Here is a 27,540-nt window from a genome sequence, read left to right on the forward strand (position 1 = left end):
AATGTTTTGGGGGCAAGATCAAGCTCTTCAGGAGAGATGGACTACACCTGAGCGTGGCAGGAACTAGACTTCTGGCAAAGAACGTCAAGAGAGGAATAGAACAGGCTTTAAACTAAGAAGAAGGGGAAAGCCGACAGTCGACCAAGTGTTGACGATTCGGGAAAAGGTATCCTGTGAAGATATTACGAGGGAAAAATGCTGGGAAGAAACAACGGGCAAAACACAGGAGTTGATTGAACCAGAGGAGGAGGATAAGAGGATTGTAGCACAGGAGAAGAAAATAAAGATCGAAGCACAGGCAAAGGAAACGAAGACAAAAAATTACCAGGACTTAAATTGCATATATACTAATTCAAAGAGCCTAAGGAACAAAATGGGGGAACTAGAAGTCATGGCCAAAACTGAGAACCTAGACAACATTTGGGTCTCCAAAACATGGTGGAATGAAGAAAACAAATGGGACACAGCACTGCCGGGGTACAAACTCTATCGCAAGGACAGGTCACGGCAGAAAGGAGGAGGAATAGCTCTATACATAAAAGAAAGTATACACTCAACCAGAGTGGACACAGCAACGACGACCATCAAATTGGAATCGCTATGGGTTAAAATACCGGGAAGGAAAGGGCCCGAGATAAAGATGGGCCTGTACTATCGTCCACCTGGGCAAAACGAAACTACCGATGAAGAAATGGAAGCTGAGATGAAACGGGAATGCAAAAACGGTAACACGATCATTATGGGAGACTTCAACTATCCCGGAATAGACTGGAGTCTTGGAAACTCAAAATGTGCTAGGGAGACCGTATTCCTGGAAGCTATACAGGACTGCTTCATGGATCAGCTTGTCAGAGAACCGACGAGAGGAAATGCCATTCTGGATCTAATCCTTAATGGGCTAAGAGGACCTGCATGGGACGTGGAAGTAGTGGGACCATTGGGAAACAGCGATCATAACATGATCAAGTTCAAAGTTGAAGTAGGAATACCAAAGGGAAAGAGAACCACAGCGACAACTTTTAACTTCAAGAAAGGAAACTATGAAGCAATGAGGGTAATGCTAAGGAAGAAACTCAGGAACAACACAAAGAAATGGCAGACTGTACAGCAAGCCTGGTCTTTATTCAAGGACACGGTAAGCGAGGTGCTAAATCGGTATATCCCCAGATTCAGAAAAGGGTGCAAAAAGAGCCGAACAAAAGAACCGGCGTGGTTAACTAAAGAAGTGAAGAAAGCGATAGGGGATAAGAAGAATTCATTCAAGAAATGGAAAAAGGGCAAAACCGATGAGAACTGGAATGAACACAGGAAGTATCAAAAAGAATGTCACCTCATGGTTAGAAATGCAAAAAGAGAAGCACGAAATTTCAAACCATTCTTCAGATATGTTAAAGGGAAGCAGCCGGCTAGGGAGGAGGTGGGACTTCTGGATGATGGAGATAGGAAGGGAGTGGTGAAGGAGGAGAAAGAAGTGGCGGAAAGACTAAACATGTTCTTTTCGTCAGTATTTACAAAAGAAGACACATCCAACATTCCGGAACCTGAACAAATCTTCAAAGGAGACCAAGCAGAGAAATTAACATCCATGGAAGTAAGCCTTGAGGACGTACACAGGCAGATAGAAAAATTAAAATCTGACAAATCGCCGGGCCCGGACGGAATCCACCCTAGAGTATTGAAAGAACTAAAGGAGGAAATAGCGGAACCACTATAGCAGGTTTGTAATCTATCCCTGAAAACAGGCGTGATCCCGGAGGATTGGAAGATAGCCAATGTTACGCCCATCTTTAAAAAGGGATTGAGAGGTGACCCGGGGAACTACAAACCGGTAAGTCTGACCTCGGTTCCGGGGAAAATGGTGGAAGTGCTGATAAAAGATAGCATCGAGGAGCATCTAGAGAGGCATAAACTTATGAAAACAAGCCAACATGGCTTCTGCGAGAGAAGATCGTGCCTGACAAACTTATTGCACTTCTTCGAAGGAATTAACAAACGGATGGACAAAGGGGACCCCATAGACATTGTATACTTAGACTTCCAAAAAGCCTTTGACAAGGTACCCCATGAATGCCTACTCCGGAAACTAAAGAACCATGGGGTGGAAGGAGACGTACACAGATGGATCAGGAATTGGTTGGCGGGCAGAAAGCAGAGGGTAGGAGTGAAAGGCCACTACTTGGACTGGAGGAAGGTCACGAGTGGTGTTCCGCAGGGGTCGGTGCTTGGACCGCTACTATTCAATGTATTTATAAATGATCTAGAAACGGGGACGAAGAGCGAAGTAATAAAATTTGCAGATGACACCAAGCTATTCCAATGGGGCTAGGACTAAAGAGGACTGCGAAGATTTACAAAGGGACCTAAACAAACTAGGGGAGTGGGCGACGAGATGGCAGATGAAGTTCAATGTAGAGAAATGCAAAGTCTTACACGTAGGAAACAGAATCCCGAGGTACAGCTACACAATGGGAGGGCTGTTATTGAGTGAGAGTTCCCAAGAAAGGGACTTGGGGATAATAGTGGACATGTCAATAAAGCCATCAGCACAATGCGCAGCGGCTGCTAAGAAAGCAAATAGAATGCTAGGAATAATCAAGAAGGGTATTACAAGCAGAACGAAAGAAGTTATCCTGCTGTTGTATCGGGTGATGGTGCGCCCGCATCTGGAGTACTGCGTCCAATATTGGTCGCCGTACCTACCTAAAGAAGGATATGGCGATACTCGAGAGGGTTCAAAAGAGAGCGACGCATTTGATAAAAGGTATGGAAAACCTTTCATACGCTGAAAGATTAGAGAGACTGGGGCTTTTTTCGCTGGAGAAGCGGAGACTTAGAGGGGATATGATAGAGACTTATAAGATCACGAAGGGCATAGAGAAAGTGGAGAGGGACAGATTCTTCAAACTTTCGACAACTACAAGAACAAGAGGGCATTCCAAAAAATTAAAAGGAGACAGATTCAGAACCAATGCTAGGAAGTTCTTCTTCACCCAACGGGTGGTGGACACCTGGAACGCACTTCTAGAGGGAGTGATAGGACAGAGTACGGTATTGGAGTTCAAGAAGGGATTGGACAATTTTCTGAAGGACGAGTGGATAGAAGGGTATAGATAGAGGGCTAGTATACAGGTCCTAGACCTGATGGGCCGCCGCGTGAGCGGACTGCTGGGCATGATGGACCTCAGATCTGACCCAGCAGAGGCACGGCTTATGTTCTTAATAAGGACATGGGGAGGAGACACTGGGGACACTATGGACACAGGACGGAGGCACTGGGGGCACTAAGGACATGGGAAGGAGGCACTAAAGACATAGGAAGGGGCACTAAGGACATAGGAAGAAGACACTAAGGGCACTAAGGACATAGGATAGGACACTAAGGACATAGGAAGGTGGAACTGGGGGCACCAAGGACATAGGATGGAGGCACTGAGGGCACTAAGGACATAAGATGGGACACTATGGACATAGGAAGGGGGCCACGGAGAGACAGGCAGGCATGGCGCAACAGAGAAATACAGGCAGGCAGGCAAGGGGCCATGGAGACAGAGATAGAAAGAAAGACAGACAGACAGACAGGGGGCCAGAGAGAGACACAGACAGAAAGAATGACAGACAGACAGCGTCCAAGAAGAGAGAAAGACAAAGAAAAAAACCCCAGACATCTACTCTAGCACCCGTTAATGTAACGGGCTTAAAAACTAGTCCAATATAATCAGTACTGTCTAATGTCAATCTAACTCTCCCTCTTCTCCATATTACTCTCTCTCGCCCCTTAATTCTTCTATCCTCTTGCCTAACACTTGAATTGTACGTCACCTTGAACCTATCCAGGCATAGAACGATTCACAAATTGTAGATTAGATTAGAGATGAATTGGTGACATGGCAGACCAGGCACTTCTCTACCAGCTTTATCCTCTCATTAGCATCTCTCCCAGTGCACAGCAGAAATCTATGGAGCAGCTGATCTGCTCTATGAACTGTATGAGAAGGAGAGGCAGTTAGAGAGGTACCAGAATTGGACCAACACAGAAGACGGCAGAGACGAGTGCAGATCTAATCCTTTGTCATGGGCACTTGAGACCCATGGCAAAAGGGCTTACTTTCAAGGTTATCACCAGGGGAACACATAAGAAAGAATTAGCCTGTAACTGGGTTGTTCCTCACTTCTCAAGGAAGACAGACTGCATTTTTCCCTCTATAGAAGTCTCTCTTAATTCTTCCTCTTCTCCATCCAGCCCTTCTCTCATCTCTGCAAATGAGCCTAACTACAATGCCCTTTACATAACTGACTAATTAAGTTTCGTTGGAATGTTACTTCTTTCCTAAAATGGCAATGCTCACATGGCACTTGCTTCTTCTCCCTGAATTTGCAAACATTATCACCTCTCCATGCTTCACATCTTTGAAAACCACCACTACCACACCCCTATTATGATTTAATGGAGATTAATGCATCCCATTTTGCTTTGACCCGATAAAGGGAACATAGATCTGAAAGGCCTATCACAAATATATTAAGTTGCTCCAATAGAAGGTCTCACAGCTTATATATTTACTTCTCTGTGTATTCATGAAGGATGAAACAGGAAACACCCTATTACCTTATCAAATGAGTATTTAACTTACCACTTTCTCTTTGTAAACAATGTATTTTAGCCACTTGAAATCCTGCCACTTGAATCCAGCCAGGACAAACAGGGATTTCTTCTCATACTGCTCCAATTTCTGGATGGCCCCTTCAGGATATGTGATTCTCAGTGTAGTCTTACTACCCACATCCTTCTCAAACCCTTTAACAGGGGCAGAGTTCAACCTGGCATTTAATCAGAGGAAACATTATTAAGACCTTAATGAGTAGAAGGGACAATGCAACACTACACTTTTCCCTCCGTATTCGCTGTGATAGGAGATTAACAGAACCGCAAATACAGAAAAACCGCAAATAACTTTTTCATATGTTATTCGCTGTTTCTATTAAAAACCATCGTGAATATAGTGAAACCGTGAATAACATGGTGGGAGACCTGGTCTGTTCCTGAAGGAGAGGCAAAACACGGTGAAGAAAGTGCTGGGAATCAGCAATTTCTCTATGCAAGCTGATGTAATTTGGGGGGAGGAGCCAGCAATCTAAAAACCGTGAATAATCGAAACCACGAATACAGTGGGAGAAATGATTTCCAAACAGAGAGAGAGTGACTCCAGATGGAAATTGAACGCCCTAAACAGAAATGTGCAAAAAACCAGAAATATTATTAAGTGCCGATTTTCCCTTGGCGTCTCTAGCAATGGCTCTCTCCTTCCCATTCCATGCTTATCAGGTAACAAAGACATCAAATACAACAAAAAAGAAGACTACTTAATACTTATTTGACCAAGTTAATCTGATAACATAGCAGGTAAGACCCATATGGTCCATCCAGTTTGCCCAACAAACTCACCATTCCATGCAGGTCACAGTCGTTCATGCTTAAACAACAGTTGGCATTTTGCCATTATGCCAGCCACATATAGGTAGTTAAATATGATGCATGATTGGGGCAATATTTTATAACCCAAAGTATTGCTAACTGTATTTAACTTGCTAATTTCCACATTAAGCTGCACAGCACTCTCACTCGTAGAATATGATAATAAAGTGATATACAATATGTCCACTTGATCGTCATCTGTCTTTCGCCATTTATGGGACACAGACCACAGAAATCCATCTCGCACTGGCTTTTGCCACTTGCGGGATACAGACCATAGAAGTCTGCCCAGTACTAGCCTTACTTCCCAACATAATATCGTAACACCCATGATTAGGTTTTATGGTTTTTTTAGAAAACTCTTTTGCTTATCCCACACCTTTCTTAATTCCACCACCTCTACTAGAAAAGTGTTCTAGGTGCCCACTACTCTCTCTCTCTCTGAAAAAGGATTTTTGACATTATCCCTAAGTCTAATGCCTGCAACCTCCACTTATGCCCTCTAGTTCTACCGCTTCCACATCTCTGGAAGAAGTTTGTTTGTATATTAATAACTTTCAAATACTTAAATGTATGTTATATCTCCTTCTCTCTCTTCTCAGCATATAGACAGGAATAGCCTTAGTGGGTCAGACCAATGGTCCATCAAGCCTAGCAGCCTGTTCTCATAGTGGCCAATACCCTAAGAGTAGTAACATTCCATGCTACCAATCCAGGGCAAGCAATGGCTTCCCCCATGTCTGACCTCTGACTTGTGTTGGAAGCAATGTGGGCACAGGGGTACGTTTGTGCATATCTGGTGGGATTGTCTGAACGTGGTCCCCTATTTGTCTATGGTGTTTGATATCCTATCAGAAATTTTTCATAAGCCCATTCGCAAATCTATGGGCAGTACTTTGTTGCATATGCCCCATGGGGTGTTGCCGCACTCTTGTCAGACCTTGGCTTTTCATGTGTTTACAGCTAGCAGATTATTGCTGGCTGCGCAGTGGAAGCAGGTACACCCACCTACTAGGCAGCATTTATTTTTTTTATTTTTACACTCAGAGAATAGTTAAGCTCTGGAATGCATTGCCAGAGGATGTAGTAAGAGCAGATAGCGTAGCTGGTTTTAAGAAAGGTTTGGACAAGTTCCTGGAGGAAAAGTCCATAGTCTGTTATTGAGAAAGACATGGGGGAAGCCACTGCTTGCCTTGTATTGGTAGCATGGAATATTGCTACACCTTGGGTTTTGGCCAAGTACTAGTGACCTGGATTGGCCACCGTGAGCATGGGCTACTAGGCTTGATAGACCATTGGTCTGACCCAGTAAGGCTATTCTTATGTTCTTATAACTAGACAATGGGGGGGGGGTTACGTGATGATGCAGAGCTAAGCGGCGGCTCCTTGCTCCGGCTCCGACCTTCTCGTGTCTAAATTTCCACTTTATTGCCTTTTAATCGCTCGTCGGCCATGGAGACACAGATCCGCACTTTAGAGACTCAGTGCGTGACCCTGCACAAGCGGCTTGAAGATCAGGAGAACCGCGGCTGCCGCAACAATATCCGCCTGGTGGTCCTGGCGGAGAGTATCCGAGAGGCTGAGCTGAGGGAGCTAGTAGAGCTGTGGCTCCCTGGAGCGGTGGGCTTCTCCCCTGCGAGCTCGCAGGTTCTGGTGGAGCGGGTTCATCGCCTGGGCCCCAGCAGGGAGGGAGATGGTCATCCACAGCCTGTTATTGCCAGGTTTCTCAATTTCGCTGACAAGGCCCAACTGATGTCATTGTATTGTAGAAAGGGCCAGTTGGAGCACAAGGTGCTACTGTTTAATGACTACTCTGCGGAGGTGGCTGCCCGGCGGCGCGCCCTGGTGCCCTACTGTTCAGAGCTCCGCAATCGGGGTCTCTGGTTTGTGGTCCAATACCCCGCCTGGGTGAGGATTCTTGAAGCCGGGGGACCGAAGGTGTGTGCTGACATGGAGGTTCTTCAGGCTTATGTTCGAGCCCTGGCCCCTCTGGCTCCGGCGCCCTGATTCTGGGCTGCTGCCACTGAGGGCCTCTGAATTGACCAGCTGCTGACTTTCCGCAGTGCCTTGGTGGACGGAGTCCCCGGGATTTTGTCTCTCTGCCTCTGGGGATCTCAGGATTGCCTGCTCTCTCGGCATTGTCTGCTGTCAGCCTGTTTGGACTTAGAGACTGGCTATCCCTGTTCACCCCCTGCATGATATCTCTCTCCATGGAGAGGGATCTCTTTATCTTGGCCCTTGGACTGTCTGCTGCTGCTTTGCCTTTAGCCTATGGGGTCCTCTGTGCCGGGTGTCTGCCTTGCTGGAGATCGTTGTGGTACCTTCATGGCTGCAAGACCTGGGCCGTGGCCATTCATTTGGATCTTTGATGACTTTAACATTCTTTTGGCTTGCTTACTTGCAAAGTGCCCCTCTGGTTTTTGTTCCTTTTGATTGCATTGGGGATGTTGGGTGTTGAGGGTGTGTGTGTTCTTTGTTCTTTGCGAAGGGGTTGGGGGGGCTTCTTATGTTTGTTCTTAATGTGGGGGTGGCGGGGGGATTTGGGGGGAGGGGCTTTGGCGGATGGGGGCTGTGTGAGTGTTGGCTATTGTGTGGAATTATTGGGTGTTGGTATGCGTGTGCGGTAAATGTATGGGGCATATGGCTGTGGAGGGGATGGGGGGATCTGTTCCTTGAAGTGATTGGTGCTCTTGTGTGTGCCCTCAGGGGTTCAGTTGGGAGACCCTTGGGGATTGTACATTGACTTGGAGTCTTTTGATATTACCTGCCAGTGCCTCCCATGGTTATGGCTGATGTTACCTGTGTTATTTTGAATGTGGCTGTATTAACTCACCTGTAAAGTGGACTACGGTCTTGTCCTTCTTGAAGAAAGAATGGGTCTCGGTGGCCTTTTTGCAGGAGACCCACCTTACCATGAGTGAACATCAAAAGCTGGCGCGAGACTGGTGGGTGAAGTGGTCACATCCTCCTAAAACTCTAAGCAATGGGGGGTAGCAATCCTCATTCATAAGGGAGTCACTGCGGTCACGCATAAAGTTATCCGGGATCCCCAGGGTCGATATGTTATTTGGGCAGGCTCATTATCTGACAAACAGGTGGTTTTGTGCAACCTATACACCCCTAATGTCTATTCTCACTCCTTCTTCTCTACCATAGTAGCTCACCTGGTAGCATTGCCGAACTATGAGCTTATTGTGGGAGGTGACTTTAAAGTCACTAGTGACCCTTCCATAGATTGCAAGCCTTCTCGGGCAGTGCAGAAAGATAACGAACGTCGGGGGTGAACTTTTTGCTGGGAGAACTGGACCTCCAGGATGTGTGGAGGGTCTACCACCCTGGTGAGGTGGATTTCACCTTCAATTCTGGAGTGCATCATAGCCATTCATGCCTGGATTATATTTTGGTCCCTTCCTGTTCCATTGGTCGGGTTGTGTGCACCCACATCCTGGATGTTCCTTTCAGTGATCACGCTGCTGTCTCCCTGACCTTGAAGTAAGGGGGCCTAACACTGACCACATTTAGCTTTTAACTCATCCTTGTATTTAGATGAAGCTTTCCACATATATCTCACTGAGGCATGGACCACCTATAAGCAAACCAATGAGAGGGGGATGTCTCTGATATGGTGTTTTGAGAGGCTGCGAAGGCTTACCTCCGGGGTTGTATCATAGCCTAAACAATTCGCAAGCGCAAACAACGGGATGCTGAACTCATATCACTCACAAAACAATTGCGAGAAAATAAATCTTATCTCTTACATCTCTCCGACGAGGCCCGTCAGTCATATCTCCGTTTGCGCAAACAGAATGATAATATTCTCACTGAGAGGGCTCTAACTCATACTGATGTCTATAAGTTTAAACTTTATAAATGGAGGAACCGGGCAGGGAAGCTTTTGGTTAACCTGGTTAGACCCTTTCGGAGAGCCACGCGGGTATCCCACATTCGAGAAAACCCTACTACTCTGCACACTGAGGATGCAGCTATTCAGACCCAGTTTGTGCATTTTTATAGTGAACTGTATAGTCTGGGCACGTATGACATTGTGGTCCAGGATCTCTTTTTTCGGGACTTGGCTCTTCCTCAGCTTACCGAGGCCCATTGGGATTTGTTAAATGCGCCTATTACCTGTTAGGAGATTTCCACGGCCATCGGTAACTTGAAACTTGCTAAGGCCGCGGGGCCTGACGGTATGGGACCCGAGCTTTACAAGATTTTGCGACCTCATTTTGGGCCTGCTTTGTGCACTATGTACGCAGTCATGCAGTCTGCTGACCGGCTTCTTCCGGAACAAAACCATGACCATGTAGTGGTGCTCCCCAAGCCAGGTAAGGACCCCGCGCTTGTAGGCTCTTACAGGCTTATTTCGTTACTCAATCAGGACATGAAGCTTCTTACTGCTATCCTAGCGCGCCGATTGGCACAGGTGATTCCCGCTCTTATCCATTCCAATCAGGTGGGCTTTGTCCCTAGCCAGTTCTCTTCCGCTAACATCCTCAAAGCTCTGGTGGCACTGTGTGAGGGACGGGGCCGAGCAGGGGGTGACTTGCTGGCTAGTCTAGATGCCGAGAAGGCTTTTAACAAAATCTTTTTTGGGTTCTAGGGCATTTCGGTATTACCGGCTTGTTTCACGACTGGGATGTTCGCTTGTACACTGCCCCGACTGCCCAGTTGCTCATTAACAGATGTCGCATGGTATCCTTTCCTTTGCATAGGGGGACACGGCAGGGTTGCCCCCTCTCTCCCCTGTTGTTCATTCTCTTGCTGGAACCTCTGGCACCTAAGATCTGGGCCTCCCCCGATATTACGGGAATTTGTGTGGGGCGGGAGGAGTGCAAGATTACCATGTTTGCAGAAGATATGTTGCTGTTTGTTGGCAACGCCCGGGTATCTCTCCCTCTTATCACTCAATTTATTTCCTACTATGGGTCCTTCTCGGGACTCTGTATTAATTTTGGTAAATCTGAAGCGATGTCGGTATCTTCATCGTGTGCCTCTAGTCTCCTACCTGCCTTCCCCTTTCGATGGGCCATGGGAGAGCTTAAATATCTCGGGATCTTTCTTAGCGCAGATTGGACCTGTGTCTCTCAGCGTAATGTTGTGCATAAGCTTGGCCAGCTTTGTAACACCAGTCTCCGTTGGGGGGGACCTCCCTCTGTCTCTTTCTGGGAGGATAGCTTTGGTCAAAATGGTCTTATTGCCTAAGATACTGTACCCCTTGCAGATGATCCCGGCTCTGGATGAAAGGGGCGGATGAGCGGGCTTATAAGTCTTTTATTGGTTCCTTTATTTGGCGCCAACAACGGGCGCGCATAAGTTACTGGAGGCTCACTCAGAACCGGGCCCGGGAGGCCTGGCGTTACCGGATCTCAGGTTGTATAATGTGACCGCTGTAATGTGCTGGGTGCACGAGCTCTCCACCTCCAGTTCGCGGTTTGCCCCCATGGGTCTCTTTGACTCGTGGGTGGCTCCCCACCGTGCCCTGGCATGCCTGGATATTCCCCGGTGGAGGAGACCTCAGGTGGGTTGTAATTCGGTGTGGCTAGACCCGCTGCGGCGTGCCCTGCTCTGGTGGAGGCGGCGGATTGGGGGGGAGGGCAGGATAACTGGGCCCTCCAATATATCTATGGTAACCCTGAATTCCCTCCAGGGGTTGGGGGGGCTCGAGGCATGGAAGTGCGCTTTGGCTCTGGTCTCTGTTTGGGTCATATCTGTCTCCCTTCTTCCACCGAGGCCCCGATATTCCCTTTGTATGATGATTTCCGTCGCCACTGGTCTTTACATGCTATGCCTTTTTTTGCCCATCTACAATTATGCCATTTCTTTGAAACGCACTGCATGCAGAACCCTTTGGGAGCTAGCTTCTTAAAAGTAGACCAACTTTTTCTATCCCTCTCTGCTTCTTTGAATTCTCTGTCCACTTGGTGTGGGTTGGCTAGGGAGGAGCGGGCAGACTCTCAGTTACAAACTTTGGCATCTAAGTGGACTGCAGAGCTGGGGGAGCCCATTAGTGTTGAGGCCATGGCTGTTTGCTTCTCCAATATAGCTAAAGGGGCCCGGAATGCTCAACTTCAGGAGTTACAGTTTAAGCTGTTACACCGTACCTATTTCAGCACGGATCGGGGGGTAAAGGCGGGCCTCTGGGACTTGGTTGAGTGTGTTAAGTGTAAGCGTATGAAAGGGACCCTAGTGCATATGATATTTGAGTGTCCGATGCTGAGTGCTTACTGGAATGAGGTGCTGGACTTTCTGGTTCAGATACTGGGAGTGTCTTTCCAGTGGTCCTATCTGCTCCTTGTGCTGGGCTCTGAGAGGGAGGTGCTGGATCAAAGCTTGGGGACGGAGCATTGGCGTTTTCTATATACTGCTCTGGTGTGGATGGAAGCGGTCCCTTGCAGAAGTGGCCTGCTGGAACTTCGTAGTACTGGGGGGGGGGGGGGATGTCCTCTTCTCACCGCCTGTACAGGTCTCTCTGGGAGGCGACCTGGTTGGAGGTCAGTTCATTGTGATAGCTATATCCTTGTGCCCAATCACTCAGGAAGGGGGAGGGTGGTTGGGTTGGCTCCATGGGATTGTATGTGTGTGAATGGGATGAATGAATGTTCTGTTTTGGAGGGGGTTTTCTTTTCTTTTCTTTTTTCCCCTTAAAAATGGAAGGTACTGAACAGTCCGTTTTCTGTCTGTTCTTTGCCACCGGTTTTCTACTCTTGTGGTTGTTGGGGACTGGTCCTGGAGGGGGTACGCAGGGGCCTCGGCCTCCCTCTCTCTAGCTTGAACAATGTGTATTTTGTTCTTGGTACTTTTGTCTCCATATCCTGCTTGTGCATTGTTGTTTATTATGTATGTTCACTACTTTCTGCTCAATAAAAATTATTTCAAACAAAAAAAACAACACTAGGCAATGGAAGGTTAAGTAATTTTACCAAGGTCTTAAGGAGCTGCAGTAGGAATCAAAGCCAGTTCCCCTAGTTCTCAGGCCATTGCCCTAACCATTAGGATTTTTTATGCTCGGGCATGTTTTTGATGGCTCCAGGTAAGGAGGCCTATTTTTACCTTTTTATTTGGCCTTCCCAGCAGAGGTTCCTCAGAGTTGCAATTTTAGGTTGACATTTCCAATTATGGAGGTTGTAGCAAGGCCAAAGTGTATTGCCCTGGACATTCTCAAAGGTGATGATGATTGTGGTAGCCTTCTCGAGCATGAGACGACCTGAGTACGTTGTTACCTGGAAGACTGGTTGATCAGAGTGTTGGTGATTCCAGGGTGTCAAGTGTATATGTACTGGCCCCTCTCGTACTCTAAATACATACCTGTTCTCTTTTCCCTCCCTGAAGGGCTGCCTGTACAAAAAATTCCTTGACCAATCCCTAGCATTCCAAGCGGGCAAATGGAACAAATGCCTCTCCACTCTCATCTCCAATTCCCCCCCTATCAAACATTCAGGAAGTTAATCATAAGACCATAAGAACATAAGAATTGCCATCTCCGGATCAGACCTTCAGTCCATCAAGTCCGGCGATCCGCACACGCGGAGGCCCTGCCAGGTGTACATCTGGCGTAATTTATAGTCCACCATATCCTTATATGCCTCTCTTAAGGAGATATGCATCTAGTTTGCTCTTGAAGCTTAGGACGGTCGATTCCGCAATAATCTCCTCTGGGAGGGCATTCCAGGTGTCAACCACTCTCTGAGTGAAGCAGAACTTCCTGACATTAGTCCTGAACCTGTCCCCCCTTAGCTTCATTACATGTCCTCTAGTCCGTGTCAAATTGGACAATGTAAATAATCTTCTCTGCTCTATTTTGTCGATTCCTTTCAGTATTTTGAAGGTCTCGATCATATCCCCACGCAGTCTCCTTTTCTCAAGGGAGAACAATCCTAGTGTTATAAGTCTGTCCTCGTATTCCAGTTTCTCCATACCCTTCACCAGTTTTGTTGCTCGTCTCTGCACCCTCTCCAGCAGTTTTATATCCTTCTTTAGGTAGGGAGACCAATGTTGGACGCAGTATTCCAAGTGTGGTCTGACCATTGCCCTATAAAGCGGCATTATAACTTTCTCCGATCTACTCGAGATTCCTTTCTTTATCATGCCCAACATTCTATTTGCCTTCTTTGCCGCTGCCGTGCATTGTGCCGATGGCTTCAGGGTCCTATCTATCAGTACACCCAGGTCCTTTTCTTGTTCACTCTTCCCCAGAGTTGCACCTGACATTGTATACTCGTATTCCTTATTCTTATTGCCTAAATGCATTACCTTGCATTTCTCCACATTGAACTTCATCTGCCATTTCTCCGCCCATGTTTCTAACCGACACAAGTCGCTCTGGAGTTTCTCTCTATCCTCCTGCGATCTGACCTTTTTGACAAATTCCTCTGATCTATCCACCCTCTTCCTTGCCTCCTCCTCTGACCTCGACTCACCCCCAGACCCTTCACCACCGTATGTAACACCGCTGTATGTAACTACTCAGTATATGTCAACCTAGCTGACAAAACAACTTCACCGTAAATTTATCGTCTAAAACAGTGTTTTTCAACCGCTGTTCCGCGGCACACTAGTGTGCCGCGAGATGTTGCCTGGTGTGCCGCAGGGCCGCCATCAGGGCAGTACTACCAGTCCTGCATTCAGGGGCCCGGAGCTGACAGGGGGCCCGAGGCAGGGGCACCAGTAGCTCGCCAAGGCAAATTGAAACTCACTTTGTCTTGGCGATCTAATCTATCGAGCCGATAAGTCTTCTTCTCCCCGACGTCAATTCTGCAGTCGGAGAGAAAGTTCGGGCCAGCCAATCGCTGCCTGGCTGGGCGGAACTTCCTCTCCAATTGCAGAATTGACGTCAGGGAGAGCATGCGTCGGCGTCAGCTTTGGGGCCTGTTATCCATTGGTGGGGCCTGTTCCCCGATGGCAGTGGCAGTGGCTTGGGGAACGGCAGGGAGAAAGAAAGAAAGGGGGCAGGCAGGGAAACAGAAGGAAAGAAGAGAAACAGAAAAAAAGAAAGAAAGGTCAGGGAGAGAGGAAGAAAAAGTTGGGGGAGGGAATGAGGTGTGGAGGAGAGAAAGCATACAGGCTGATAGAAGGGAAGAAAGATTGGATGCACAGTCAGAAGAAGAAAGTGCAACCAGAAATCACCAGACAAGGTAGGAAAAATGATTTTATTTTAAATTTAGCAAAGTGGAGGCAGTATTACCACAGTTTTCAAAGGAATTTGCCCAAATAACTTAATAGTTAACTGGGTAAATTCCCAGAGATGAAAACTTCTCTTCACTTACTATGCACAGTTCTGAATTTATATCTGCTGTCTATATTTTACAATATGGTCACCTTTTACTAAACCGCAATAGTGGTTTTTAGCGCAGGGAGCCTAAGAGCGTCAAGAGCAGCGCTGGGCATTCAGTGCAGCTCCCTGCGCTAAAAACTGCTATTGTGGTTTAATAAAAAGGATGGAGGGTATATTTGTCTATTTTTGTATGCTATAAAAACCAAATACAGAGAGAGACTGAGAGCTGTTGACGAAGAGCTACATGTGTGTCTTTCTTCGATTCCAGCCAGAATATCAGCTTTGTGTTCAGCCAAACAGGCCCAGGTTTCGCACTGAATAAAGTATTTTATAATTTTTCACTATTCTGTTTACTTAATATTTCATAATAAAGTAATTATAAAATACTTTCTTTGTGTTTATTTGATTCCTATTCAAGAGAATTACTTTATATATAGTCAATATAGGCACAGAGTTAAATTTTTTAACATTTTCTAATGGTGGTGTGCCTCGTGATTTTTTTCATGAAACAAGTGTGCCTTTGCCCAAAAAAGGTTGAAAAACACTGGTCTAAAATGTAAATGTAACATCACTGACAATGTATCGTCTAAAATGTAAATGTAACATTATTGAAATTGTAACTTCTCTGTAAATGTACAGTCTCTTCATTTGTTAACCGCATAGAACTTCCATGGTAATGCGGTATACAAGAATAAAGTTATTATTATTATTTATTATTATTATTACGCAGGCCTACATAGGCCATGCTTTTTAAAGAAATGATGTTCTATACAGTAATTCAAAACAGGTAAATGAAACAGAGAGAAAACACTTCCAACCACTAGATATCCATGATGATAAGACTGTTACGTGCTAGGTGGGGGAAGCAAGAGACTAAAAAATGTGAAGGAAACAGATGGATGTCTCAAAATGGACAAAAAAGAGTCCATCTGCCAAAAATGTCCAAATAGCAAGGGAACATGTTTAGGGTGGGACTGAAGAGGGTCCAAATTTAGAACATCCAACAGTGATAATCAAATGGGAAGAAACACTCAAGTCCAAAAATAAGGGTTTCAATTATGCCTAGGGTATAAAAAGGTGCCACTGACCCTCCTTAGTGGTTACAGTCCCCCTCTCTCACTCCTGAAAGTGGCATCAGAAAGGGAAACCACGCTCCCTAACATCATCATGTATTATGAGCCTTCTGAAATCTGTTTGTGGAACTGTAAACCATGGAAGCCAGATTCAAATCCCACCTGAACAATTTATTTTTTAATTGTACCTTTAAATTGTGAGCCCTCCAGAAAAAGGGATACCTACTGCACCTAAATATTAAAGACATCTGCAAGCTTGAGGGTAATTGAGGTTATACATATGATCCTGGGTGCCCTGAATTAAAGTCCACTGCACTGACCATTAGGCTGCCCTTCTGCTCTGCAGGGACGACTGTGTGGCCATTTTTGTATAAATACTAAAAGAAGTCCTTATCCCTGTTTTTTGGACTTCATAATTTTATTTTGGAAAATGGGCTTTTTTTGATGTTTTAGGCAGACTGTTCCAATTTAGACTTGGATGTCCTTTCAAAAATGCCTTTCCACATTTCTTCAAATAGAAATGCTTGTTTGTTTCTGAAAATACTTGATAAACCACAATTTCCAAGTAGCGAATCATAGTAGTTTATAATTCAGCTTAAACAACATGTAATAAAGAAGGAATGAGCAAAAAATGTAAAAGCCCTTCTGAAAAGGGCAGTTCTTGAATCTTCTACATGTCATTTTTAAGAACTGAAACCTACCTGACGACAACCTCATAGTCATCAATTTTTGACCCCAGAGATTTGTTTGCAAGGACTCCTCCATTTCCAACAATAATGCACCGACGGCAACTGAGGCTATAAGAAAACAAAGCAACAGGTTACACCTGTACTCTGATATGCCTAGACTAAGAGAGGACTTGATTTTATAATAGGTTGCCTAGGAGTTGACTACTGACATTTGGATCAACTATCAAGCTAAGTCCGAGTTTATTACCTGTTGGAGTTGGCTGGGGGGGTTCTTAAGGTGGGACTCCTGCTTTCTTATAGCACCGCTTAAGTTATCTACACTATTAGTTGTTTTGAGCACACGTGAGGTGTCCAGTGATGGTGGTCAATCTGTGCCTTCCATGTTAAGCGCTGGAGGTTCTCTCCTATCGCTGACCCTACACACTGAGGACACACCGTTTCAAATATTTCATTTCTTGATTGTTTTATTCATATTGGTGCTCAGGTGCTGTATCAAGCGGGTTTGTCCCCCTTTGACTTAGGCTGCTTTTTGGAGTTTTCTTTCTAAGTATCAATAGCAGTAATTTGGGGGGGGGGGGATATTTGGTTTGGACATATTTATAAGCATCATATATTCTACAGATACAATTAGTGAATTTCCCCTCCTCGTCAAGATTGTTAACTAAAGTCCTGAATGGGGAAAAAAAGAGTCTTTTCAATTTCCTTCAGCTTGTATGAAAGTCATGATCCTGTTTCACATCATGGGAGCCAACCCCCAAAAATGCACTTTCACATGTAGTCTCCCAATGAGCCTGAGAAGGTGATGGGATCACCATTCTGTGGTTTTGTATGAACAGATATGGGAAGCTACTATTTGCCTGGGATCAGTAGCATGGAATGTTGCTACTCTTTGGGTTTCTGCCAGGTACATAGTAACATAGTAGATGATGGCAGATAAAGACCTGAATGGTCCATCCAGTCTGCCCAACCTGATTCAATTTAAATTTTTTTCTTCTTAGCTATTTCTGGGAAAGAATCCAAAGCTCTACCCGGTACTGTGTTTGGGTTCCAACTGCCGAAATCTCCGTTAAAACCTACTCCAGCCCATCTACACCCTCCCAGCCACTGAAGCCCTCCCCAGCCCATCTCCCACCAAACGGCCATACACAGACTGTGCAAGTCTGCCCAGTACTGGCCTTAGTTCAATATTTAATATTATTTTCTGATTCTAGATCCTCTGTGTTCATCCCACGCTTCTTTGAACTCCGTCACTGTTTTCCTCTCCACCACCTCTCTCAGGAGCGCATTCCAGGCATCCACCACCCTCTCCATAAAGTAGAATTTCCTAACATTGCCCCTGAATCTACCACCCCTCAACCTCAAATTATGTCCTCTGGTTTTACCATTTTCCTTTCTCTGGAAAAGATTTTGTTCTACATTAATACCCTTCAAGTATTTGAACGTCTGAATCATATCTCACCTCCTAGCATATACGGTTCCTTCCGATTATTAATCCCCAAATGCATTACTCTGCATTTCTTTGCACTGAATTTTAGTTGCCAGTCATTAGACCATTTCTCTAACTTTTGCAGATCCTTTTTCATATTTTCCACTCCCTCTTCGATGTCTACCATGTTACAAATTTTGGTATCATCTGCAAAAAGGCACACTTTTCCTTCTAACCCTTCAGCAAAGTCACTCACAAACATATTGAACAGGATCTGTCCCAGCACCGAACCCTGAGGGACTCCATTACTCACTTTCCTTCCTCTGAGCAACTTCCATTAACCACCACCCTCTGGCGTCTGTCCGACAACCAGTTTCTAACACAGTTCATCACTTTGGGTTCTAACTTCAGCCCTTCAAGTTTGTTCAACAGCCTCCTATGAGGAACCGTATCAAAGGCTTTGCTGAAATCTAAGTAAATTACATCTAGCATATGTCCTCGATCCAGCTCTCCGGTCACCCAATCAAAAAATTCAATCAGGTTCGTTTGGCACGATTTACCTTTTGTAAAGCCATGTTGCCTTGGATCCTGTAACCCATTAGATTCAAGGAAGTACACTATCCAGATTCTTCAGACTATGGGGAACCACAAGTACCAGGGGCACTCTGAGAAACTGAAAGGGGACAAGTTTAGAACCAATGCCAGGAAGTTCTTCACCCAGAGGGTGGTGGACACATGGAACGCGCTCTCGGAGGTTGTGATAGGGCAGAGTACGCTACGGGGATTCAAAGAAGGATTGGATAAATTCCTGAAGGATAAGGGGATTGAGGGATACAGATAAAAGTAGAGATAGGTTAGGAGGAGTATAGATAGAAGAAAAATGGGGATTATAGGGCTAAGTCAAGGAACACCTGACAGGTCATAGAACTGATGGGCCGCCGCGGGTGCGGGCTGCTGGGCGCGATGGACCTCTGGTCTGACCCAGCGGAGGCAACTTATGTTCTTAACAAGGAAGCTATAAGAAATTTAATAAAATTTGGGAGCCATTAACTTCTTATTGTAATGAGTAAACACCATTTTCTATTGTAATATACACTGTCTAATGATTGGGGGGAGGGGGAAGTATATTTTACATTTTTCTTATTGGGGAAATAATAGAAGAATGATGGGAGGGGAGGGTGGTAATTTTATGTATTGTAAGATAAATCAGAAAGATTGTCAAGTGATGTGTTTAATTGTATTTTTTTATTGTTTGTGCACTTGATGTAAGATTGAAAACGAATAAAGAATTTGAAAAAATAAAAAATAAAAAAATACTGATATACATTTTCTAATACCCTTATTGCCACATTGGGCAAAGTTTGAATACATCTAATACTGCTCAAAGTAGTTCCTGCCTAATCTACATTACCCTAATCAATATGGGAGATTAGTATAGCTGCTACTACTACTATTTTACTTTTTAATTTATTTTAGATAATTCTATAAGAATATAAGATTTGCCGCTGCTGGGTCAGACTAGTGGTCCATCGTGCCCAGCAGTCTGCTCACATGGTGGCTCTTAGGTCAAAGACCAGTGCCTTATTTAAGTCTAGCCTAACTTGTGTATGTTCTGTTCCAGTAGGAACTTATCCAACCTTGTCTTGAATCCCTGAAAGGTGCTTTCTTCTATAACACCCTCCAGAAGAGCATTCCAGATTTCTACCACTCTCTGGGTGAAGAAAAACTTCCTTATGTTTGTACAGAATCTTTTCCTTTCTAACTTTAATGAGTGCCCTCGCATTCTCTTCACTTTGGAGAGGGTGAACAATCTCTCTACTAAGTCAATTCCCTTCAATATCTTGAATGTTTCAATCATGTCCCCTCTCAGTTGGGGTGGGGGCAGAGCTACCTCTCGCCACTGCCCCATGCTCTCTCCTGCCTTCTCCTACTTCCCCTCTTCTCTCCTCTCCTGTTCGCCTTCTCCTTTTCTCTTCTCTCCTGCTCGCCTGCCCAAATCTCTAGCTGAGTGTCATTGGCCCCTCCCCTTTTAAGGGGGATCTCTGGTGAATGATGTCGGAGGTGGGCGAAGCTACCTCTCGCCGCTGCCCCTTGCTCTCTCCTGTCTTCTCCTACTCCTTCTTCCCCTCTTCTCTCCTCTCCTGTTCGCCTTCTCCTTTTCTCTCCTGCCTCCTGCTCAAATTATCTAAGCAGCTTACAATCAGATACTCAAGCATTTTTCCTGTCTGTCTCAGTGGGCTCACAATCTAGCTAATGTACTACTATCCATTCATTTGTGTCTAACCCTTGGATACTCTGAAGGCCAGTCCTCGCCACGCTTCTCTGCTTTCCACAGCTTCTTTCAATTGCTTAATTCCCTTGTCATTTTTTATGGTATCCAGCCAACGGGCCTTTGGTCCCCCCTGCTTCCTTTTACTATAGACCATTCTGAGTAGCATCTCCTTTTGTAGTGAATTCACCCTCATCACATGTACAAAATAGGTCAGTTTCTTTCTGGTAATCTTGGCTTCAAGGGACAACTCTGGGTTTATATGATCAAGAACATCTTTGTTGGTGATCCTAGCTGACTATGGGATTCGTAGAAGTCTTCTCCAGCACCATAGATCGAGAACATCAATTTTTCTTCCATCTGCTTTCAGGAGTGTCCATGTCTTGCAGCCATATGTCAGGATTGGGAACATAATGGCATTGATCAGACTTTGTTTAATGGTGATTGAGACATCCTTATTTGGTCCATAGTCATCATGGCTGCACGCCCCAGTACTGATTGACGCTTGATCTCTGTTGTCAAATTGCCACTATGATCAATAAGGGTAGTCATGATTTTAGTCTTCTTGATGTTCAGGTAAAGTCCCATCTTCTCACTTTCTTCTTTCAGTTTCAGGATCTACTTCTTGAGGTCCTTCTCACTCTGTCAGTATAGCAATTTCCTCAAATACATAAACTTTTCAAGGAACATATTTGGTGTAAAATGCAAAAATAATTTATCATAGCAAATGAGATTTGTTCACCAAAAGATAGCCTATAATCTGTAAGGACACCTAGACTGTTACTAGTCTACCATGCAAAAGTATACACATAAAAGGTCTCATAACTTTACATCATATATCAAAGTATGCATGGTGCAATTTTACAATGTCAAGGAGGGTATCTATATTTTTATAAACATCTGTATACAACTTTAAAGTAGGAATGCTCAGGGAAGGAGTTGTATGGGGCAGGCAGAGTCCATACTCAATATTCAAAAAAGGGAACAAATTAACCCCCTCTTTTATGAACGCATAGCGTGGGTTTTAGCGCCAGAAACTGCTCCAACATTCATAGGAATTCTGCCGATGCAAAAACCCATGCTATGCGTTCATAAAAGAGGGGGTAAATTAATAATTGGCCCTGCCAAAGATCACTCTTTTCAATATGGAAAATACAAAAATATCACCAGTGTACTTAAACACAAACATAGAATTAGTGAAAGTGAAAGAAGTGTTCAGTGCCATTCATTTCTCCTACTGAGAGGAAAGGGTAACTAGGAACCATCATCGCACTTCAATTGTTCCCTACCACCACCATCATTCAAAAATATTAAAATACAGTCAATTATCTGTAAGGACAAGTGGTGATGCCATGAATATCCATGTTCTAAATTTTTTTTCTATGTCCCCAAATCCTTTATTTCCTCGAATAGTACTCAAATGCTCATTACAATGTATAAATACTTCCATCTAGTTCATATACTGACTCAGATCAGGGTTTCACCATCTGACTTCCTCAGGAAGAAAAGCCTGCCACTCTACATAAAATAACATATTAATACTAAAAGCCACTTTATTCAATTATGTATTTATCTTTCTCGTAAAACAAAATCCATATAACCATTGACTTATCATAATATCAAATATAACTTACTATTATTTATTATTAAATTAAACTAAACTAAACTAAACCTTAAGTTTGTATACCGCATCATCTCCATAAAGATAGAGCTCAGCACGGTTTACAGGTAAATTCAATAAATGTCTAACATCTCACAGAATGGACAAAACTCTGCCCTGTCCTACAACTAATCAGTTTCCGTTAAGTCAAGTGATCAGTCCCCATGACGCCACTGCGCATGGCTATTCCATTCAAACCAATTCATTCATTCCCATAAATCTCACCACTTACCATTCAACCCAACCTGACTCCACAAAAGCACCTCACAAAATAGAAACAGCACATCTATTCCCAATACCATTAAAATAATTTCAATACTTCCGAGCTGGATCGTTCAAACCAGTCACTCATTCACCCAATTTTCCACTCACTAATCTATCAATCCCATGAAACACAGCAACACTCTGTCCACAAACAAGTCACCAACAACTCACAAAATGGAAAACTCCCCCAACTCTCCAACCATGCCAACACACCACATCAGCACTTTCCAGCTTCTACATCATGAGATCACACCCCCCCTAGCTACATGGGGCATCAATAGCTGTGTCTGATCATTCTGCTCAAGCCATTCATCTGTTCTCACAAACTTTGCAACTCAATCTTACCATTCAACCCCATAGAGATGTTTAAATACTTACGTGGCATAAATGTGCATGGGTCGAGTCTCTTTCATTTGAAAGGAAGCTCTGGAATGAGAGGGCATAGGATGAAGTTAAGAGGTGATAGGCTCAGGATTAATCTAAGGAAATACTTTTTAACAGAAAGGATGGTAGATGTGTGGAACAGAGACTATGTCTGAATTCAAAAAAGCATGGAATAGGCACGTGGGATCTCTTAGAGAAAAGAAGAGATAATGGTTACTGCAGATGGGCAGACTGGATGGGTCATTTGGCCTTTATCTGCCATCATGTTTCTATAGGCTCAGTAATGTTCTATCTAAAAATAAATCTCTGTTCTTTATGCAACAATACTTGAGCTATATCCCCACCCAGAGGTAACTGCACTTGTTGCAGCCAACATATCTCAATTCAGATAACTTATGTCTTTTAGTCGACTAGTGATTAGCCAACATGTCTATTCCTAATATAACTTAAATGTTCTTCAATTCTCACCTTAATGACACTTGTAGTTTGTCCAACATAGTATAATCCACACAGGCAAACTAGGCAGTAGATCACACTAGCAGTATTATAAATTGAATGGGATTCATCACATCACCACTTGTCCTTACAGAGAAACTCTAAGAACAGCTTCTTTGCTCCGCAGAAAACTAAAAACTGATGGTCCTGCAATCCAGCATCGGGCGAGAAGGTACACTTTTGCACTGTCCTTACCGGTCACCCACATGTGAGAATATGCTGCCTGCTTGACCTCGAATAATCTACTGGAGGAGTGTGTGACACAGTGGTTAGAGCTACAATCTCAGCACCCTGAGGTTGTGGGTTCAAATCCATACTGCTCCTTGTGACCCTGGGCAAGTCACTTAATGCTCTATTGTGCCAAGTACATTAGAGCCCATTAGGACAGATAGGGAAAAATGCTTGAGTACCTGAATGTAAACCATAAAAGTGGTAGATAAATACTAAAAATGAATAAATACCGATAGAGATAGAATTAGGCTGCCATTAACCTGGTTTCTAGGAGTTTAAATTTGTTTCTAAAGTGACGGGCTAGTACTTCAGCTTCAGGAGAGATAATACCATTCTGTGAGACTAAGGCCTCCTTTTACGAAACTGTGATAGCAGTTTCTAGCGTGGGGAGCCGCGCTGAATGGCCCGTGCTGCTCCTGGCTCCTCGCGCTAGAAACTGTTATCGCAGTTTCATAAAAGAGGGGGTAAATCATTGACCTTTGTTATATGATTTAACAGTAGTTGCACAAATCACATCTTGCACTCTCCTCTGTATTAAGTGGCTTCTCTCCATCCAGTTCATGTCAATTTTGTTCTTGGTTTCATCATAACTTTTGTTTCATGAAGCAACAATTATATCAGCTGGAATGACGGCACAAATCTTTTTCTCTTCCTCACCAGTTGTAGTTTAAAGAATTATCTATTGCTTACAAGAAGAGTATTTCATGAATAGTTTTCCACTATTATCCAAAAAGATTCTAATTATTTTTCCCTATGTGTACCACTTCGTACTTCTACACATTAAATTTCATCTGCCATTTAGATGCCCAGTTTTATAAGGTCACTAAGTAATTCCTAAGTCTGCTCACGTTTTAAGTAATTGATTTATTTAGATTTCTATCCCGTTCTCCCGGGAGCTCAGAACGGGTTACAGTTGACAGTCAAGGTAAAGTTTGAATACATTTCTGTCATCTGCAAATAGGAAGGGCAATTTTTTGGGCCCAGCAGAGCCTATAGTACAAGCTCATTTTCTTCAGGAACATACTTTGTATAAATGAGGGCCAGCACATACAATAATTGAGCAGAATTGGATCACACTTGAATCATTCTTTAAAAAATAGGTGTTAGATTGGTCAGACAGAACCTGGTAACTTACCTGTCTAATCCAAGAGCCATGTGGTACCTGACAACTTACCTGTCCAGTGCTGGTGTTAGGCGGTATTCTTTAGTTGCTGAGAGAATTGCTTTGATAAGATTATCTGGAGAGAGAGACAGAATGAGAAAGGACAACCAGAAAGGCAAGAATTAATCACCAGTATGAGCCTCTTCATCCCTTCTCAAGTGAATTTTTCTCAGGGTGTTCCGATTGCTGAAGAGGTACGAAGGGGAAGAAAATCTTCATTGATCTTACCTGCTGGCATTCAGGACCTGGGAAAAGGTAAACTAGGGCTTCAATAGGTGATTTCATTGCTTTTTTCTTTTACTTTCTTTTAATTAATTACTCTATTTAACAAACTCAGTTTAGACAATAGTGCAGCCTTTAAAGTCTCTGTTTTATATTACACGTGTTATAGAGGCTGTTAGGGTTTTATATAGAAACTAGTCTTTAAGCCCGTTACATTAATGGGTGCTAGAATAGATGTGTCCGTCTGTCTTTCGTTGTCTCTCTCTCTCATTGGCCGCTGTCTTTCTTTCTGTCTCTCTCTCTCTTTGGCCGCTGTCTGTCTGTCTTTCTTTCTGTGTCTCTCCTTGACCACTGTCTGTGTGTCTTTCTGTCTCTCTCTCTCTCCTTGGCCGCTGTCTTTCTGTGTGTCTCCCTCTGTCGCTCTCTGTGTGTGTCTGTCTTTCTGTCTCTTTCTCTCTCTCTCCTTGGCTTCTGTCTGCCTGTCTTTCTGTCCCTCCCTCTCTCCTTGGCTGCTGTCTGTCTTTCTGTCTGTCTTTCTGTTTCTCTCTCTCTCTCCTTGGTCGCTGTCTATCTGTCTCTCTCCTTGGCCGCTGTCTGTCTGTCTCTTTCTTTCTCTCTCTCCTTGGCCGCTCTCTGTGTATGTTTCTGCCTCTTTCTCCTTGGCCACTGTTTATGTGCCTTTCTGTCTCTTTCTCTCTCTCTCATTGGCCACTGTGTGTCTGTCTGTCTTTCTATCTCTTTCTCTCCTTGGCTGCTGTCTGTGTATGTTTCTGTCTTTTTCTCTCTCTCTTTCCTTGGCTGCTGCCTGTGTGTCTTTCTGTCTCTCTCTCTCCTTGGCCGCTGTCTGTCTGTCTCTCTCCTTGGCCGCTGTCTGTGTGTCTGTCTGTCTTTCTGTCTCTTTCTTTCTCTCTCCTTGGCCGCTTTCTGTGTATGTTTCTGCCTCTTTCTCGCTCTTTCTCCTTGGCCACTGTTTATGTACCTTTTTGTCTCTTTCTCACTCTCTCTCATTGGCCGCTCTGTCTCTTTATCTCCTTGGCCACTGTCTGTGTGTCTGTCTGTCTTTCTATCTCTTTCTCCTTGGCCGCTGTTTATGTGCTTTTCTGTCTCTTTCTCTCTCTCATTGGCCGCTGTGTGTCTGTCTTTCTGTCTCTTTCTTTCTCTCTCTCTCCTTGGCCGCTGTCTGTGTATGTTTCTGTCTCTTTCTCCTTGGCCACTGTTTATGTGCCTTTCTGCCTCTTTCTCTCTCATTGGCCGCTGTGTGTCTGTCTGTCTTTCTATCTCTTTCTCTCCTTGGCTGCTGTCTGTGTATGTTTCTGTCTTTTTCTCTCTCTCTTTCCTTGGCCACTGCCTGTGTCTTTCTGTCTCTCTCTCTCTTTGGCCGCTGTCTGTCTTTCTATCTCTTTCTCTCTCTCTCTCCTTGGCCGCTGTCTTGTCTTTCTCTTTCCTTCCCTCTCTCCCGTTCCCTGCCTGCACCCCGCTCCCCTTCCTTTGACCGCCCCCCCAGCCCATCCCACCCCCTCTGCGGCAACGCCACCAGCCTCCAACAAATCCTCATCTTCGACCCGGAAATTCACCCAGAGGGGAGAGTGGAGGCAGAGGAGAAGGCTGTGCGACCATGGAGCGGCAGTAGTTGTGGCCTTCCCTCCCCTAGCTCCTTAGCTCGGTTGCCACCACCGCCTCCTTTCCCCGATGTCGGTTCCCAATGTGCGCACGCGCCACACTCTGCAACATTTCTCTACCGAACACAGAGCGACGGATGCACGGAGCCACAAAAATTGAAGTGCGCATGTGCGCTAAGGGTATTATTATCTTAGATTATAAGAAGCAGTAGTATTAAAAGTGTTTTAGAGTCTAGATTAATATTTAGGTGGCATTTTAGAGGATAAGATACATAACATCAGTTTAGAGCACAGATAGCAGTTGAGGAAAGGCTCCATTTACAATTTGATTCCCTCCCACCCCAAGGATTTTTTATTTATTTGTTTTAAAGATTTCTATTCCACTTATAACCTAAGCTGATTACAATATTCACCTATATAAATCCAATTAAAACAACATCAGCCCATCACAAATTTACAACTCTTTACAAATAATCAATCATACTTGACAGGAAAAGAAAATCATCCATCTAATCTAGAGAAATGCTCTAACAAATTGATGAGTTTTCAAAGATTTTTTAAAAGACTTAAAATTTTAACATAACCTTAATGAACCATTCAGAGCATTCCATAACCATGGAAGAGCCACAGAGATTGCTGCCATCCAGGGGTTTTTATAGTATATCTCATGTATATTCTCAAGTGAGAACCTCATTGCTGATTGTGAATGCAAAGAGCGAGATGGTAAATACTTCCTTAGAACTTGCATTAGATACCATAGTCCCTCTCCATATACTACGTGTTTCCATACTATGAAACGATCTGAAACCAGATTGTGAACTGTGCAGTAGATCAAAACATCCACATAATTTGTTAGTTGAAGAGAAACTAAACCTTCCAAAAGTATAACTAAGAAATGAATGGATGCTATAGGTCTATAGTTGGCAACTGAGTTAACCAACAATTTACAATCCTTTATAATTGGGGTTACAATAATTGACTTTTTTTTTTTAAGGGAAAGAGCCTTGCTCTAACATGTGCTGTGACCAAAGAGTTTTCCTTTAAACTGAAAGAAGGCCTCTTTATATAATTTTGGCGGACATGGATCCAGAGAACAAAAGAGTGGGCATATTTGGTAAATAAGGGGCCAATAAGAGTCTTAGGCCATGCCATGCCCTCCTATGGGAGAGACCTTAGGCATCTGAGCCAATCAGAGCCTTTGACCCTTCCCCAGTTCATACCAGGATACACCGGGAAGGGGAAGTCCTGCCATTTTGAAGAGACAGGCGTGCCGGCCGGAGGGAGTAGGCATCCCTCTGG

The 27,540-nt window shown here is 44.3% G+C and overlaps 1 protein-coding gene across 4 annotated transcripts in view; it reads right to left on the minus strand.

Moving 5' to 3' along the window:
- Window positions 1-27,540, minus strand: part of ST3GAL3 (ST3 beta-galactoside alpha-2,3-sialyltransferase 3) — a 314,095-nt gene that overhangs the window by 131,019 nt on the left and 155,536 nt on the right. For 3 of the 4 annotated variants that reach the window (XM_033916726.1, XM_033916725.1, XM_033916724.1), the window contains 4 exons: window positions 24,413-24,476; window positions 22,507-22,554; window positions 16,522-16,617; window positions 4,632-4,818 (listed from right to left, as the gene is read on the minus strand). In XM_033916726.1, coding sequence (XP_033772617.1) covers window positions 4,632-4,818; window positions 16,522-16,617; window positions 22,507-22,554; window positions 24,413-24,476 — 395 coding nt within the window. The remainder of the gene's footprint in view (window positions 1-4,631; window positions 4,819-16,521; window positions 16,618-22,506; window positions 22,555-24,412; window positions 24,477-27,540) is intronic. The other variant, XM_033916727.1, reaches the window with a different exon arrangement.

Source organism: Geotrypetes seraphini, chromosome 12 (assembly GCF_902459505.1).
Source record: "Geotrypetes seraphini chromosome 12, aGeoSer1.1, whole genome shotgun sequence".
In the NCBI taxonomy this organism is placed as follows: Eukaryota; Metazoa; Chordata; class Amphibia; order Gymnophiona; family Dermophiidae; genus Geotrypetes; species Geotrypetes seraphini.